This window comes from Podarcis bocagei (genome assembly GCF_964188305.1).
Source record: "Podarcis bocagei genome assembly, chromosome: 11".
Classification (NCBI taxonomy): Eukaryota; Metazoa; Chordata; class Lepidosauria; order Squamata; family Lacertidae; genus Podarcis; species Podarcis bocagei.
The window spans coordinates 65,933,920-65,950,777 of NC_138136.1; the positions used below are offsets into that span (position 1 = coordinate 65,933,920).

The following is a 16,858-nucleotide window of genomic DNA, read 5'->3' on the forward strand; positions in this document are numbered from 1 at the left end:
GTGGACTCACAGCTTAGAGCTGAGAGCACCAGATTCACTGTCTCAGTAATACAGTCGTTGCGCAGCAGAGTTTTGCAGAGTCTTGCAGAGTATAAACCACTCGGAGAGCAGCTCTGTAGAATATCTTCCTTTTATTCTGTAACTACAACTATGATACAAAACTATATACAGAGCTGAATATTCTAAGCATAAATCAATGCTACACTGAGAGTCTGCAGCTGCACTTAGCAGCAATCTTATCTCTAGAATCTCTAACACTCTCACTTTCTCCGATATACTGACTGACTGTCTCTCACTCACACACACACACTGATATGTTGCTGGGCAGAATAAGTAGATAGGCAGGACACACCCCCTCCTCTCTGGAGAGTCAGCAGAGACCATCAGGAGATCATCAGGAGATTCTTGGGTATGGGAGGGGTGAAATCTCCTCATGGACATGTTTGCCAAGGTTAACCCCTCCCCTTTTGTGACGTGTCAGTGATGTAGCAATGATGTAGCAATGATGCTGTACAAACTGTATTCTGGGATATGGTGGGAAAGTTTTAAAAGTCCTTGTCACCCCATCCTCAGGGTTCAAATTTGCTCTTTGAACCTATTGCGCAATAAACTTTGGTCTACAGCTATTTGCTCCGGTTGGCTGGACTCCTCCTTTATTCCGCAGGGACCCGCGGGCTCTGCCCGACCAGCTGGGCGACTGAGCAGCCTCGCACCTAGATTTTTCTGTAACAGCTGGAAGGGTTTGGCCTCTTGGATTATGGTCTCTGCTTCCTTGAGGAAGGTCTTCTGGTGAGAGATGGGCTTCACCTCACAGCGGTTGGCAAGGATGCCTTTGCTACGAGCCTTGTGAACCAGATCAGGGATGTTAGGAAATTTTACTGTTCCACCTTAAGAGGGAGCAGGCTTTGTGAGTCACAGAGTCTGCGTATTTCCTGTTCACAGGATGTTTCTGTTGTGTCTTTGCTTTCGCTTTTCCCACACATACACAGTGTCAGAGACACTGAAGCAAGCAGTCATGTTTTTCTTTGTTCTGATCAACGCTGAATAAACTTGTAAATAATGCTCTCCTGCGTGCAACTTTCGCTGTGCATTATCTGCTGATAGAGCGTGCATCGGCTTGAGAATGTGGCAGGCTATTTCTGGAGCTCATGTCGCTAATTGCTGATACTGCGTGCCTACGGGAGATCGATGGACGTCCGGAGGCGACTTGGGGGCCATGATGGACTTTGTCTCCCCGGCAGTATCCCAACAACAGGTTTCGGGCCCAGATTCACAGCACTTACAGGAGAGTAAGACTGCAAAAGAGACTGTGAAGGTATGTGTGGGAAAAGCGAAAGCAAATGAGGCTTTTCTGATGCCGCGGAAGTCTCTTTGATGTCCGGCTCGACTAATTGGTCTGGGAGCCAAGCCAAGCAGGCTTCGTGATTTATGGGTGCCAAGATAAGGAGCCTCTGAAGTGAATAAGGCTCATGGCTCAAGTGAAGAGCTGGAATGGAGTTTTTCCAAGCTTCTGAAGCTGCTGAGTGCCCAAAGTTAAATTGGCACAATTATGAGACCTAGGCAAAATGGTGTGAAAGTTTGCTGCGTCAGTTTGGAATGTGGCATACTGTGTCTGAAGCCCCTCTAATTCCTCTGACAGATAGATGGAGGGCCCAGAATTTGAAGGTCATAGACGTAATAGTCTTGTCCATCTCTCTGGAGGAAATTAAAACGCTAGCTGGCAACACGACTGCACGTAAGATGTGGAATGCTTTGAAGATAGCCCATTTGCCAGTCACCCCAGCCCAGAGTTTGACTGCATCGGAGGTCCTGGCTGTTTCCCAGAGTGTGGGTGAATGCAGGGATGCTGAGGGCACCGGTTGCAAGCTGCAGGGGGAGCTGACTGTGATGTCATCCCAGGCAGCATTCCAGCCTCCAGGGGGAGCCAAGGAGTCGGCAGCTGAGAGCTCTGTTTCTCATGGGAACCAAGGTCATCGCCTTTGCAGAGGCCGGAAGGCCAGAGGTAAACAGAGACCGATGCCTGCAGATGGCCAGAAGCAGAGGCGGGTTGGAAAGCCCAAGCCAGGGAAAAACAAGGCTTTGTTTGCTGGCACAGCTTCGCCAAAGGCTAAGGGCAAGTTTGATGGCCAGGAGCAGGGGGGCAAGCAGCAAAAGCCCACGCAGGTGGAAAACAAGGTTTTGCTTGCTGCAAAAGCTGCTCCAAAGGCCAAGGCCAGGTTTATTATAGATTCTGGATGCACCCGCCATTTGGCAAAAGACCGGCATCTCTTTATCTCCTTCAAACCTCAAGATGGTGAGATCCACCTGGCTGACGGAAAGACATTGCGAATCGCAGGAGAAGGGACTGTGAAACTGGCAAGTCTGCACACAACCATCAAAGGTGTACTTTATGTTCCAGGTGCTGCAGACAATTTGCTCAGTGTCCCACAGCTGACTGGGCGTGGTTTTGAGATTTCCTTCAAGAGGAGTGTCTGTGTCATCAGGAAAGGCAAAGAGGACATTTTGCATGCAAAGTTTATAGATGGATTGTTCTGTATAACTTATGATGACATGGTGCTGTTGTGTCTAATGTTGATTCTTGTTGTGTTGCACAAACTAACAAAATTCTTCATGCAGGATGCATTCATGATGCATGTAATGAGAATTGGGGTTGCTTGTGCGTAAACTGCAAACTGCTCCAAGCTTGCCGTGTAGCTAAAACTTTCCCCGGTTGACAGCCCTTGAAACGCGGCTGTCTTAGTCACTGGCAGAATCCGTCAGTGGGCGGTATCTAAATTTCTTCCAACATAAAAGTTGCTTGACACCAAGTCTCCTCCTAGATTCTCTGCGTGAAAGCCTTCTGCGCAGCGTGGGCGTGCCAAGCGGAGGTCCTGTGCTCTCTCCGCTGATTTCACTGGAAGAGTCTCTGAGCCTCCCCTCCACCTTGCTCCCGGCTTCCCCTTTCTCCCTGGTGTCCCCTGGATTTCTTTCCCCTGTGGGAACCCTCTCTCTCTCCTTGCTAGTTCCCTCCCCTGCATTGCTGGAGCGACTTTCCTCTCCTCTTCCCTCTAATGGCAGTTCCCTGACAATGCACATCGAAGATTTTGTCACATGTCTTGGCAAGTGCTGGCCAAGATGTCAGGATTGGTTCAGGGTTTGAACATCAAACCCTGTAAGTTTCACATGAAATGTGTATCTTGTGCAGAGAACAAGGTGAAGGTTGCTCCAAAAGGCAAGGAGTCTAGCAGGCAGGCTTCCAAACCCTACCAGCTAGTCCACGCAGACCTGGTTGGTCCACTTGCGCCCTCTTTGGGTGGAGCAAGGTACTTCATGGTTCTAATTGATTCTTTTTCCAGGTACATTCATGTGTTTATGCTCGAGCAGAAATCGCAAGCGTTTCCAAAGTTCAAGGCATTCTGTGCTTCGTTGGAGAATGTTCACAGTAAACGTATCGGCTGTCTCTTTACTGATCGGGGCGGGGAGTTCACATCTCAGCAGTTTGAAGCTTTCCTGACTGAGAAGGGAATCCAGCATAACCTCTCAAGTCCTGGATCCCCATGGGAGGTTTGTGAGCAAGCAAAGCAAACATTGCTTCAAGGCATGAAAACATTGTTGCATGATGCCAATCTCCCTGATAAGTATTGGGGGGAGGCTCTGTCGAATTTTGTTTACACTTTTAATCGCAGATTGTCATCACCTATTGGTTGTACCCCCTATGAGAAGATGTTTGGTAAGAAACCTTGCGTTAAGCACATGAGAATCTTTGGTTCTGACATGTGGGTACACACCCCACAGAGCAACAAGCTCGGGAAACGTGGGGCACATGGTTTGTTCATGGAGTACGAAAAAGGAGCATACAGGGTATGGATGACTGATTCTAAGTCCATTAAGTTCACAAAGAGTGTTGAGTACAATCCTAAGTGGGGGGGGGGAAATGTGGGAATTTTCCAGAGTTACCCAGAGGAAGATGAAGGTGATGTGAAAAAACCAGATAATGTTGAGGAAGCTGAGGAAGCTGCTGATGATGATGATCAGAGTTCGGATTCCAGTTCAGTGGGCGGCGCTGCTGCTGATGTCAGCAACAGTGATGACACAGCAGACAACAAGAGCGTGAAGGCCTCAGTCAGACCATCTGATGCGTCTGACAATGAACTGGAAGAACCACTGTTCACCATTGGTCATTTTTCTCCTAAGAAGGAGGAGATGAATCCAGAAGACTTGCGTCTAGTACACAGATCTGAAAGGGCGACCAAAGGCAGACCTCCAAAGAGATTTGCTGATGAGTTTGCTAAGACAGCAACTGCTGTTCTTAGTAGCTCAGAGAAGGTGTGGAAACCTTCAAGCTTCAAAGAGGTTCAGGAGTTAACCTCTAAAGATGCTGAGCCTTGGCTTAATGCCATGAAGGCTGAAGTTGATTCCTTGAACAGGAACCAAACTTGGGAACTGGTACCGGTAGTCCCAGGAATGAGACTGGTTGGCAGCAAATGGGTCTTCAAGGCCAAGACAGACCAGAATGGCAAGGTAGTCAGACACAAAGCTAGATTGGTTGCCAGAGGTTTTTCACAGGTACCAGGACAGGATTACCACGAGACCTACTCACCCACCGTCAAATATGAGAGCATTCGGCTGATGCTCAAGATCGCTGCGGAGGAGAAACTGCATGTTTCCCATCATGACATTAATACAGCTTTTTTGTACGGGATTTTGGGGGAGGAGGTGTTTATGCTTCCACCTGATGGAATGCAGATACAGAAGGGAATGGTCTGTAAACTGCGGAAATCCTTATATGGTCTCAAGCAGAGTGCCAGGTGTTGGAACACAAAGCTCACTGAGACGTTGCTTTCTCTAGGTTTTCACCAGGGCAAAGCTGATCCATGTGTGTTTGTCAAGGAGGAGGGACAAAACAAACTGTATTGTTTATGTTTTGTTGATGATCTTCTGATGTTTTGGAAGAATCAGGCTTTGTACCAAAGCACCCTAGCTCATCTGAAGGAGCACTTTGACATGAAGGATCTTGGTGAGGTATCCAACTATCTTTCTCTGCAGGTGGAGAGGGACCAAGCAGGTAATTTTCTGGTACACCAAACACAGAAAATTGCTGATGTATTAACCAGGTTGAATTTGGTTGATGCAAACCCAGCAGACACACCGATGGTGACAGGTTACCAGGTAGACAGTACTGCTGAAGCGTTTTCTGACACAACGCTATACAGATGCATACTAGGCAAGCTGAATTTCATTGCCAGATGTTCAAGACCTGACATAGCTGTAAGCTGTAATCTGCTTAGCAGACATGCCAACAATCCTACGGTTCAGGATTGGAAAGCTCTGAAGCGCATAGCCCGCTATTTGAAAGGGACTATGCACTACAGGCTGAGGTTCACCAGTCAAAAGACTGGAGGTCTTGAAATCTTTGCAGATGCAAGTTTTGGAAGTGACACCACGGATGGTACAAGCACTTCTGGAGTGTGCTACATGTACAACCACTGCCTGTTTGACTGGTTGTGCAAGAAGCAAACAACAGTGAGCCTAAGTTCCTGTGAAGCAGAAATCAATGCTCTGTCATTTTCACTCATGGATTGTGAATGGTTGATGCAACTGTTTAAGGACATCAGAGTTTCTGTGAAATGTCCTATACAAGTGTATCAAGACAATAGATCCTGTTTGGCTTTGCTGAACTCAGAGAGTTGCAAGCAAAGAACCAAGTACTTGCAGATTAAGCTACATCGTGCAAGGGAGTGTATTCAGAAAGGACTCATTCAGGTGTCCTACATGCCAGGAAATGAAATTCCTGCTGATCTGTTGTCTAAGGTTGTTAACAGGGAACAACTTAAGGTTTATGTACAAAGGTTGCAATTGGGTTGAACCACAGGTACTACAGGTTACATGGAAAGGGGGAGGATGCTAGGATATTTCCGTTCCACCTTAAGAGGGAGCAGGCTTTGTGAGTCACAGAGTCTGCGTATTTCCTGTTCACAGGATGTTTCTGTTGTGTCTTTGCTTTCGCTCTCTCTGTGTCAGAGACACTGAAGCAAGCAGTCATGTTTTTCTTTGTTCTGATCAACGCTGAATAAACTTGTAAATAATGCTCTCCTGCGTGCAACTTTCGCTGTGCATTATCTGCTGATAGAGCGTGCATCGGCTCGAGAATGTGGCAGGCTATTTCTGGAGCTCATGTCACTAATTGCTGATACTGCGTGCCTACGGGAGATCGATGGACGTCTGGAGGCGACTTGGGGGCCATGATGGACTTTGTCTCCCCGGCAGTATCCCAACAAGGAGAGCTTTAAACTAGTTCCTGAGGGGCCGGGAGACAACACTACAAATGACAAAAGAGCACCTGGTACTGGGGATAATGGCTTCAGGAAACTGAGGTGCTGCTCCAGAAACCTGCAAAAGGAAACTACAAGAAGGAAGCAGCTGGAGGGAGTGACTCATGGTTTCAGTTGTCTCTACACAAATGCACAGAGTATGGGAAACAAGCAAGATGAATTGGAGCTTTTATACAGGACGGCCAGTATGACCTGGTAGGCATTACTGAAACTGGGTAGGATAAGACTCATGACTAGAATGTGGGAATTGAGGGGTTCAAAAGGAATAGACTAAACAGGAAGGGAGGAGGAGGACCATTGTATGTAAAGAATGTGTACACTTGTGAAGAAAACCATGACCTGGAGCATGGAAAGCAGATTGAGAGTATATGGATAAAAATTGTAGGAGAGAAACACAAGAGGGACCTTACTGTGAGGGTCTGCTATAGACCGCCAAGCCAGACTGAAGACTTGGGTGATGCCTTACTAGAGCAGATTACCAACCATTCAAAAAGGAGAGATATAGTGGTCATGGGAGATTTCAACTTCCCTGATATCTGTTGTAACTCAGACTCTGCCAAGAAGGTAAGGGCTGACAAAATCCTCCGTTGTCTTCCTGACAATTTCCTTTCCCAGAAGCAGCAAGATGATTGTCTATCTTGGGCCTGATCCTCACCAGCTGGGAGGAACTGATTGACAGAGTGGAAGTACTCAGAATCTTGGGTTGGATGGCCACCTGTCCTGGATGCTTCAGCTGTGATTCCTGCCTTGCAGGGGGTTGGACTAGGTGACCCTTGGGGTCCCTTCCAACTCTACAGCTCTATGATTCAGTGAATACCAGTTGCTGAGAGTCACCAACGGGGAGAGTTGCTACACTCAGCTCTTGCTTGTGGACTTCCCAGGAGATTTGTCTGTTTGGCCACTATGAGAAAAGGATGCCGGACTTGGCAGTCGGAGTGGGGGAGGGGCTCTGGCCTGATCCAGGCTCCTGTGATGTCCTTGCTGACGCTGCTTATGGAGAGCATCTCCCTCTTGCCTGGCCCTCTTTGCCTTTCCAAAGGTGGTCAAAGGTCTAGTGTCTGCTGCTTTTGTTGCTGGGTTATTTAAGAAGGCGTGCAGTTGGTGGTGTGTTAGCCGGGGGATCTGCGTGGCCCCTAGTGTGTCTTGTATTTCCTGTATCAGTAAGGGGATGTCATTTTTGTGGAAATCTGTTGGGCACTACAAGCCTTTGGCTTGCCGTGCTTTTATTTGGATGTTTTGAGCTGTGCTGTGGGCCAGGGGGGTGAGTGGGGGTGGGGCACTTTGTGTTTCCTCTCCTAGTTTGAGGGCAGCTTCTGCTGGGGCCTGGCCTGTCATCTCAATGTTACCAATAATTGTTGTTTCAGCCAAGGGCATCAGGCCTGGTGTGAGCAGGATGCTGCCCAGACTGGACATTATGCCATGGCGCCCCGACTGCAGTGTGCAACTGGTACCACCTGGGTTCCTTTCACCCCAAATATCGCATAGGGCCACCATTTTTATAGCATTTTTAATAGTCTCCCTCAGTTTTTCGGGGTTTCCCTCAGAGGAAGGCTGCCCATGGGATTGTGGGGTGGATGTTTCTCAGGGAGCTTCCTCTCACATTTAGGTTGAGGTCACTTCCCGGGCTTGCTTCCCATTTGGAGAAGGAAATGAATTTATTTAGTGTTTTCTGGATGAAGTCTAACTGTTTGGGGGACACCTGGCTTGAGAGCAGTACATGTGAAAAGGATCTAGGAGTCTTGGTTGACCGCAAAATTGACATGAGCCAACAGTGTGACGCGGCAGCTAAAAAAGCCAATGCAATTCTGGGCTGCATCAATAGGAGTATAGCATCTAGATCAAGGGAGGTAATAGTGCCACTGTATTCTGCTCTGGTCAGACCTCACCTGGAGTACTGTGTCCAGTTCTGGGCACCACAGTTCAAGAAGGACACTGACAAACTGGAACGTGTCCAGAGGAGGGCAACCAAAATGGTCAAAGGCCTGGAAACGATGCCTTATGAGGAACGGCTAAGGGAGCTGGGCATGTTTAGCCTGGAGAGGAGGAGGTTAAGGGGTGATATGATAGCCATGTTCAAATATATAAAAGGATGTCACATAGAGGAGGGAGAAAGGTTGTTTTCTGCTGCTCCAGAGAAGCGGACACGGAGCAATGGATCCAAACTACAAGAAAGAAGATTCCACCTAAACATTAGGAAGAACTTCCTGACAGTAAGAGCTGTTCGACAGTGGAATTTGCTGCCAAGGAGTGTGGTGGAGTCTCCTTCTCTGGAGGTCTTTAAGCAGAGGCTTGACAACCATATGTCAGGAGGGCTCTGATGGTGTTTCCTGCTTGGCAGGGGGTTGGACTCGATGGCCCTTGTGGTCTCTTCCAACTCTATGATTCTATGATTCTATGAAACTTCAACATGCTAGGGAATGTATTCAGAAGGGACTCGTAACGGTGTCCTATATGCCAGGTAATGAAATTCCTGCTGATGTATTGTCCAAGATTGTATCAAGGGATCAACACTGTACCTATGTGCAGAAGTTGGGTTTGTACTGATATTGTATGAACACGCTGCCCAGTGATGTTCACAGAAAGGGGGAGGATGTTGGTTTCTATTTCCCTCACTGAGCAGCAACTGCAGTCACAAGACATTGCTTTGCATTCCACAGTCCAAGTTACTCTTGGATTCCCACGGGAAATGGGAGACTGGATGTGACGTACACTGGTTTCCTGTTTTTCACTGTTCTCTCGGTTTCTTTGTTAGAGAGACAGTTGCTTCTCTGCTCTCACAGAGGCAAGATGCATGTTTGTATTCTCTCAGCATAGAGTGGAAATAAAGTTAAGAATGTGGCACATACTGCTTATCCTTCTGCTGTGTGGACTACTCTGCTTGGGCTCAAGATAAGACGAGCCTGTATCAGCTTCAGATGGGCCAAAGCTGGTCAAAATCTCACACTCATCACCGGTACTCAGGATGTGCTTATCTGCGCATATCTCCAGCTCTGCATATTCCCCCCTCCCTCCTCCATATGTTAATCCTGTGTAACCCAACCTCTTCTTAATGTATTCATGATGTAACTGGGATGTACGGTATTCTGCACTGTATTCTGGGACATGGAGGGAAGTTTTAAAAGTTCATGTCACCCCTTCCTTGCTGTTCAATCTCGCCTTGAACCTGTTGCGCAATAAACTTGGATCTTCTGCATCTTGCTCCTGTCTCCGGCAGAGCTCATTTTCCTCCACAGGGACCCACGGACTTAGTCCGACGAGCTGGGTGGCAGAGCAGCCTCGCACCCAGATTTTACCGTAACATGTCTTAAGGAACTCACATGAGTTTGCAACTAGTTTTCTGCTGTGTAAAGGGGAATGCACTCTGCTAAGTGAAGGAACTTGCTAGCGCAAGTTAGGAAGGATATTAATAAACACTATATCCTCTCCTGCCACCCTGAACATTCCCACATTTCTGTGACATACCACTGATATATGCTGTGTGAAATGCAGTGTTTTTCCCCTAGAAAAATAGGTGCTAGTACTCACCATGAAGTGCCACACTTTTAAACCAAAAAGGGAGGTGCCAGTACTTCATACCCATGAGTACTCCCTGGAATAAAGTACTGGTGAAATGCATTGTGGGAACTTTTAAGAACAACCCATGTGCCTTTTCTTCTGGACTTCTTCATTTTTTGTGGAGCTTGGAACCTGGTTGCAACAATAAATGGACAGGCTTCCTATCTGCGGTTTTGCTTCAGTTTGCCTGGCTGTGGTCTCTTGCTTGAGGCTGACCAATTCTGAACCCGCAGGGCTAGACCATACCCCAAGATTTTGTCCTTATCAGATTTTTAAATGTTGCCATTTTTCTTTCTTTTCAAATTTTCTTTTTGCTATGAGCCACACACCAGGCAAGAAAAAGGCTAGTGATAACTGCAGCCAAGGCTTAGCACCACCCAATTTTCTTCATTTTAGCTCTCTTTTACTCTTCTCCTCCCCCCTTCTTCCCCTTACTGTTTACTCGCAGCAGCTCCCCCTCCCCCGCCCCACTAGAAGCGGCACCAGAGAGTGAGAAGCGCAGGTCCGCTGGTTGGGGTTTAAAAGCCTCTACCCCTCTCTCCTACTCTCCTTTCCCTTTTCTTCCCTTCCTACCCACCGTGAACCACCCCCTGAGCCAGGGGGACCAGGGAAGGACGCAGACCACCCCCCGCCCCGCAACTGAATCCATCTGTCAGTGAAAGGGAGCGACACACTGACCGGCCAGGTCTGTAAAAATCTGGTTGCTCGAGAGCCCTCTGGCGGCGTAGCAACAAAGCTGCTAGCTCTCTTGCAAGACTAAACAGGGAACCCTCTGATTAAAAACCTAATTGCCGGTGCTTCACTTTTTCCTATCTTTTAAATTTTGTTAAAATCAGGAATGGGGGGCAGTTAAATGACTCCCCAAAAATCCCAAGTCTCAAATTAAGACCAGAACAATGACTGTTTACACAGGCACCAGACATACACAAGAGCAAAGAGGCTCAGAAAAGGCAGATTCATTTCCACCAAAGGAACACTAGATGCAAACTTTTGTTAGAACCTGCAGTGCAACAAGTTTCATCCTGTACATCATCATCAAAATACAAAACAAACAAACGATCAACATATTCAGCATGCAATACATAATCGTTTTTCTTTGTGATGGTGCACTTCTTGTTCTTGAATTTTCCGTTCATTCAGCTGTGCAACACTGAGTAGATTGTGTGAAGCATCTGGAACGTAGAGAACATCTTGTATTGATAAGTCCAAACTGTGAAGAACAACAGTTCTGTAGCCTTGACTGGGGATCGTGTGGTCATCCACCTGGTGAAATGCACCTTCCTGCGGAGTAAAATGCACGAACAGTCGCTTATTGTTGCATAAGTGGTACGTTGCGCCCGTATCCACCACGAAGAAAGATAGAATCATAGAATCATAGAGTTGGAAGAGACCACAAGGGCCATCGAGTCCAACCCCCTGCCAAGCAGGAAACACCATCAGAGCACTCCTGACATATGGTTGTCAAGCCTCTGCTAAAAGACCTCCAAAGTAGGAGACTCCACCACACTCCTTGGCAGCAAATTCCACTGTCGAACAGCTCTTACTGCCAGGAAGTTCTTCCTAATGTTTAGGTGGAATCTTCTTTCTTGTAGTTTGGATCCATTGCTCCATGTCCGCTTCTCTGGAGCAGCAGAAAACAACCTTTCTCCCTCCTCTATGTGACATCCTTTTATATATTTGAACATGGCTATCATATCACCCCTTAACCTCCTCTTCTCCAGGCTAAACATGCCCAGCTCCCTTAGCCGTTCCTCATAAGGCATCGTTTCCAGGCCTCTGACCATTTTGGTTGCCCTCCTCTGGACATGTTCCAGTTCCTGTATGTGGGTTGACCTAGTGACTGCAGGTAGCAGTCCGGGAAGTTCGCAGGACGAAAGGAAGATGAGAAAAGAGGGAGAGCGGCAGCATGCTTTGGCCTTTGACCAGGTCTGGAAAGGTCACGCCCTCCCACTAGTCACATGCAATGGAGGATGCTCCAGCCCAGGAGCAACAGGAAGTTTTGATACCCTTGCATGTCCACTCTAGCAAAATAAGGAATGTTGTACTTGACTGCTCCCAGTGGATTACATCTCACATGAAAGGCTGTGGCGTCAGGCAGAAATATGAGATCCAGACATGCCCCTAGCAGAAGGCGGCATTTACACCTCCTTTTGTCATTAAAACTTGGTTGAGGCAGCTTCTTTGCTCTTCCTGGGTCTCCTTCCCCTCTGAGGCTGGGCTTTCCTGTGGTGATTTTGATAGCACCTAGTCTGGCAAGTGGGAGGGGGATTCAGTCTGTGGTGATACATCTTGAGGATTATGGCGTCCTTGTTCCCTTCATGCCATGAGTCAAGTCCCCTCTATCCCTGGATCACAATTTTATTATCCTTTAGCACTAAATGAAACCATTTATTTTGCTATTTTTTTGTGAATTTCTTTGTTTCAGGAAATGGGCTTTTCTCCTTTGTTCTGGAACGATGCTGTTGTCAAGCCCTTACAGTGCAGTGCTCAGCTCAGGAGGTCAACGCTTCTGATGTGTTGGTTAGGGTACCTCCCCTTTGTCCATAACAACTCCAAGAAGTTGCAGATCCCATAAATGTTGGGTCGGTCTCCCAGCCACCTTCCAGTGTCTACTACCACGTTGCCTCCTTGACTTTCCCTCCTTATCCTGTACCCTGCAAATGTCAGCTTGTTCTTGTGACTTCAGTTGTCCTTTCTTTTGTTTCCAGTTGAGTTTGATCTGAACAGGCAGCCCTTGACCTGTGACCAGGGGCAGACACAGAGCCCTCAGCAGCTGTTCTAAGCCTGGCCGGCTCTCCCTGTCTCTCTCAGCTAAGTGGCGCCCTTGCTAGCCCTCCCAGCTAGACAGGCAGCGTGAGGCTGTTCCCATCGAAAGAGTGACAGCTGGAATGTGGTCAAGTTCCCCTGTTGCTTTCTAGAGGATGCACTCTCCTTGAGTGGGTGCCTTCGGCACTATCCTGCGCTTGAGTGTCCTGGGTTTCTTTGGGCCTCGTGGGAGACTCTTCAGGTGGGGCGTAGGAAGGGGGGTGCAGTGGGGGCGGTCTGCCCCAAAATGCCAGGCGGCACTCACCACAGGGCCTGCAGGCTCCACGCCGCCCAAAACAGTCTGCCCACCACCTCCCCCTCAACTGTAGGCTGAGTGAGAGGAGGCAGGCAGACTCCTTGGAGGCTTCTTGCCCTGCCTGGCCCCGCCCCACGCACATCTGGCCCCAGACCTGGGCACAGGGCACAAGCGCTGCCCCAAGTGCCCGATCAGCTTGCTCCGCCGCTGTCTTCAGGTGAGCTTTCTTCAGTCCATCTTTCTGGAAGGTTTATGGCATGGGAGTAATGTTTAAACAAGGCAGGATTATGGAAGACATACCTTACCATAACAGAGTCAAACCTCAGCTCCCGAATGCCAAAAACCCGGAAGTAAATGCTCCGGTTTTCGAACGCTTTTCGGAAGCCAGACATCTGATGCAGCTTCCGCTTGAGTGCAAGAGGCTCTTGCAGCCAACTGGAAGCTGCGCTTCAGTTGTCAAACATTTCGGAAGCCAAACGGGAGGTTTGACTGTAATGGAAAGGGATTGCTTCGAGTCAGTGGCCATATTCATTTGTGGGCCAAGGGGGTTGGTGGTCCTCAGCCACGTTCCTCCTTGCTTACAAAGTCAGAGGACTCTCGGCTTCTTCGTTAGCTTTTCCAGCCATGCAATATCCCACACTTTCATGTTTCAAGTGGCAAGACTGGCCCCGTCTACGTTTTCCCAAAACCCTGGTGTCATTCTAGCTACTAGGAGCAGCTGCCCTGTCAAGTCTTATGGTGCAAATTCTGGCTCCCCTCAAACATAGACAAAAGTGCTAATCTCCTAGGAGTCAGGCACCATGTGTGAATCAAGCCCCCTCCTCAGGCGACACTGACCCCTCCAGCACCCGAGCCAGAGCTGTTGTGTGGGGCTTTGGCCTGTCAATCGGGGGTGGGACAAGTGTATGTCTTGAGTTGTGGGGGAACAGGGCTGGCTCCTTTCTCTGGCGCACAGAGGTTTGGGGCCTGCCCCTCCCATACTGAAGGGAGTCCTTTATCAGGTTAGCTGGACCCACACTCTGTACAATCTGGGGCTGCCCCAGTGTTATTTTTATACGCTGAATCATTTGAACTTAAAACAAACTGTTGTTGGTGAGGGGGAGACTCTCTGTGCCTTTTTGTGGGTGGATGTCTGTTGCTCCAGGTGTGTTGGGGGGCAGGAACACCGGCCTTTTGGGTCTGAGCCTCAGTATAGTTCTCTCAATGAGGGGAGGGGGCTGTGTCAATATCCTCCCCCCCCTGATCTTCTGTGTTTCCTGGGCAGTGGAGTGCCTGCCTCTCAGCCTGTTGAGGGACTCCCTGCCTTCTCCCAGGGTTTTTTTGGGGGGACGGATGGTGGTGATGTCAGTATTCCCTCTGGGATGCTAACATTCAAACACTATGCTGGCCTTGAAGGTGATTTTTCTGACAAGCTGAACAATAGAAAGGTTTATTTATTGGTTTTCTGCAATTGCCCCATGAGACAATTCTCTGGGGCAGGCACAGAGCATTTAAAAGAAGGTTTAAAATATGTAAAAGGCCACTCAAAAGCCCCTAGTAAGTGCAGAGAATAAACCCTTAGCAGTTGCCTTATCAAAAGCGGTCACCACCTGCAGTAAATGTTCTCTCTAGCGGGTGGGGTGGTAAAAGCAGACCCCCAAAACCCCTGTCCTGAGGGGGGGTTATTGCCCCTCCCTGTGGAAAAGGTGGGGGCAGTGTTGGTGGAGGGAAGGGGAGTTGTCTTGTAGCTGGTCCTATGCACGAGTTGCAGAAGAAGGCCCAGATCCTGGTTCCTTTTCATCTGACACGTACATAGACGTTCTGGCCAACCCTGCAAGGAAAGAGAGAGAGAACTTTCAGATAAACCATTCAGTTGGCATTTTCTTGGGTCAGGAGGGCTCCTGGACGACTCTGGCATGATTTCGTGTTCGTGGGTTGGGACTCTTTGCAGACAGGGAGTTGATGGAGGGTGGGGGCTGAGCTGGAGCCTAGGCCCACCTTCGTGGGGGCAGCCTGGTCCCCGATATCTGCTTTTGAACTGTTACGGAAATGAGGGGGGGGGCAACCATCGGGAGCAGCAGCGAAAAGTTGCTTCTTATTACTAGGAAGGGAACTGATGCTCAGCCCCGACAGCGCTCCTTCGCCCTCGAGGTCCTCGCCTGCCTGTTTTAATGGATGGGGGACGCCCTCGCCAGTCGGCCCGTCGGGGCGCCTTACCGGGTGGCCTTCCAGTTGTCTGCGTGGGTCGCCACCTCCTCCCGCAGCAGCCACGTCGCCTCCAAGAACTCGTTGCCGTTTTCATCCAAGAAGCACTGCCCCACGAAGACGGTGGTGGAGTCTGGGGGGGGGGGTAGAGAGAGGGAGGTCGGTGGACTGGCGCCGAGCCGAGGCCGTCCAGCCTCTCCTTCAGGGGCGGCAGAGCTGGGGGGGGGAGCTTCTGTCCCTCGGCTGGCCAGCCCAAGTCGGTCCCCGACACCACCGCGTGAACGAGAGGGCCCCTGGCGGCCGGGAGCCCTTCTCTTCTTCGTCCATGGGGCTGCTCAGACCCCTCCCTCTCCCCTTCTGCCCCCCTCCCTGCCTACCGTAGAAGGACCAGTTGACGGAGAAGCCGAAGGTGGGCTGGGCGCGCGGGGGGTTGGGGTGCTGCGTGCCGTGCAGGGGCGACTCCCGGATGGCGGCGTCGGGGGCAGCCGAGACGGCGGCCAGGTAGTAGCCCGAGAACTGGCCGGCCGCGTTCAGGGGCCCGATGAACATCCGGGAGCCCAGATCGTTCACCCACATCCCCTGCAGGTTGCACTACGGGGCCAGAGGGGAGAGAAGCGGGTCAAAGAAGGGACAGTGGGAAGGGACCCCAAATGGTCATCAAGTCTAACCCCAAAGACTACTCCCCCCCCCCCCAGATCAGAGAGAGACCCCTCGAGCCCGGACAAACGGGCGCGGAGATCCCAAGGGGTGCTTTGCGCCCAGTGGAGATTGCGCCTGCTCGCCACTTTTCGATCCCATCCGAAGGAACCTCCTGCAAAGCGCCTGCGGCAGCTGCTGCACGTCGGAAATTAAGACCCCGGGAAACAAGGAGGGGAGCCGGCAGCAGCAGCGGCTTCCAAGGTCCGCAGAGAAACACACAGCCCGCCCCCCAAGTGCGCCTCGACAGCCCCGCTCCCTTCGCGCTTTGACGGGGACTTCTCTGTATCCCCACCGGTGCGGCGCTGCTGCCTTCCCCTTTGGCAGACGGGGGGCGAGACAGAGACCCGGCGAAGCCCCGGTGCGGGGGTCCCCTCCGAAGGCCGCCGGCGCCGCTTGCCCGGCCGCTTGCCTTCCCTCGGCCCGGCCCTACCTTGGGCAGGGGAGGGGGCTGGCTTTCGGCGGGCGAGAGGGAGAGAAGGGCGCCCAGGAGCGCCAAGCCTGCCAGGCCGCCGAGAGAGACCGAGCGCTGCGCCATCCTCGATGCCGGGAAGGGAATGACCCCGTCGAGCCGGCGGCCGCCCTCTTATAGCGCCCGGGCGGGCGGGCAATTGCGCAAGTCGGGTGGGCGCGGCGCGGAGACCGGTGCCAAGAGGGCGGAGGGGCTGGCAGAGGCACCTCGCGCATCTCCCCCCCCCACCCCGGCCAGGAAAGATGTTCGACCACCTGCCAACAGGCACCGTTATCTATTTATTTGCTTATTTCTTTATAGATATATATATTCGTATACTGCTGTACCATAGAAATATACCACAGCTGTTTAGGACAATATCAAACCATACAGTAAAATCATAAAAAGTTGAAAGCAACTTTAAAAAAAGAAAGAAACAATATTCAGTTGACCGTTGTGGGGGTTGTATTCTTAACTGCCTGGCCAGCAGGCGTTTAAAATTTGGCACAGACTGCACCTGCGGAATCTCCAGTGGCAGAGAGTTCCATAGGACTTGGTGATGACACCAAAGGCTCAGCTTTTTGTACTGTAGTCAGCTGA

The 16,858-nt window shown here is 50.2% G+C and overlaps 2 protein-coding genes across 2 annotated transcripts; one reads left to right on the forward strand and one right to left on the reverse strand.

Annotated features, from left to right (window-relative positions):
* Positions 1-1,325: 1,325 nt before the first annotated feature.
* Positions 1,326-12,648, forward strand: LOC308597511 (uncharacterized protein; the record flags this gene model as incomplete). The annotated part of the gene is made up of 3 exons (XM_081213341.1): positions 1,326-2,561; positions 3,840-3,952; positions 12,575-12,648. Exons 1-3 carry the CDS (start codon positions 1,597-1,599, stop codon positions 12,646-12,648), a joined length of 1,152 nt encoding a protein of 383 aa, XP_081069467.1. The 5' UTR covers positions 1,326-1,596.
* A 1,850-nt stretch (positions 12,649-14,498) lies between these two features.
* LOC308597546 (avidin-like) lies at positions 14,499-16,346 on the reverse strand. Its single transcript, XM_081213381.1, has 4 exons — positions 16,241-16,346; positions 15,489-15,702; positions 15,124-15,244; positions 14,499-14,737 (listed from the first exon to the last, which is right to left on the reverse strand). The coding sequence occupies exons 1-4, from the start codon at positions 16,343-16,345 to the stop codon at positions 14,704-14,706; spliced, it is 474 nt and encodes a 157-aa protein (XP_081069507.1). The 5' UTR covers position 16,346; the 3' UTR covers positions 14,499-14,703.
* Positions 16,347-16,858: the final 512 nt, after the last annotated feature.

Excerpts from the sequence above, each read along its gene's own strand:
- LOC308597546 (XM_081213381.1), bottom strand. The coding sequence starts at position 16,345 with ATGGCGCAGCGCTCGGTCTCTCTCGGCGGCCTGGCAGGCTTGGCGCTC. Across the intron at positions 15,703-16,240 it reads AGCCCCCTCCCCTGCCCAAG|TGCAACCTGCAGGGGATGTG; the intron begins GTAGGGCCGGGC and ends CTGGCCCCGTAG. Across the intron at positions 15,245-15,488 it reads CGTCAACTGGTCCTTCTACG|ACTCCACCACCGTCTTCGTG; the intron begins GTAGGCAGGGAG and ends CCCCCCCCCCAG.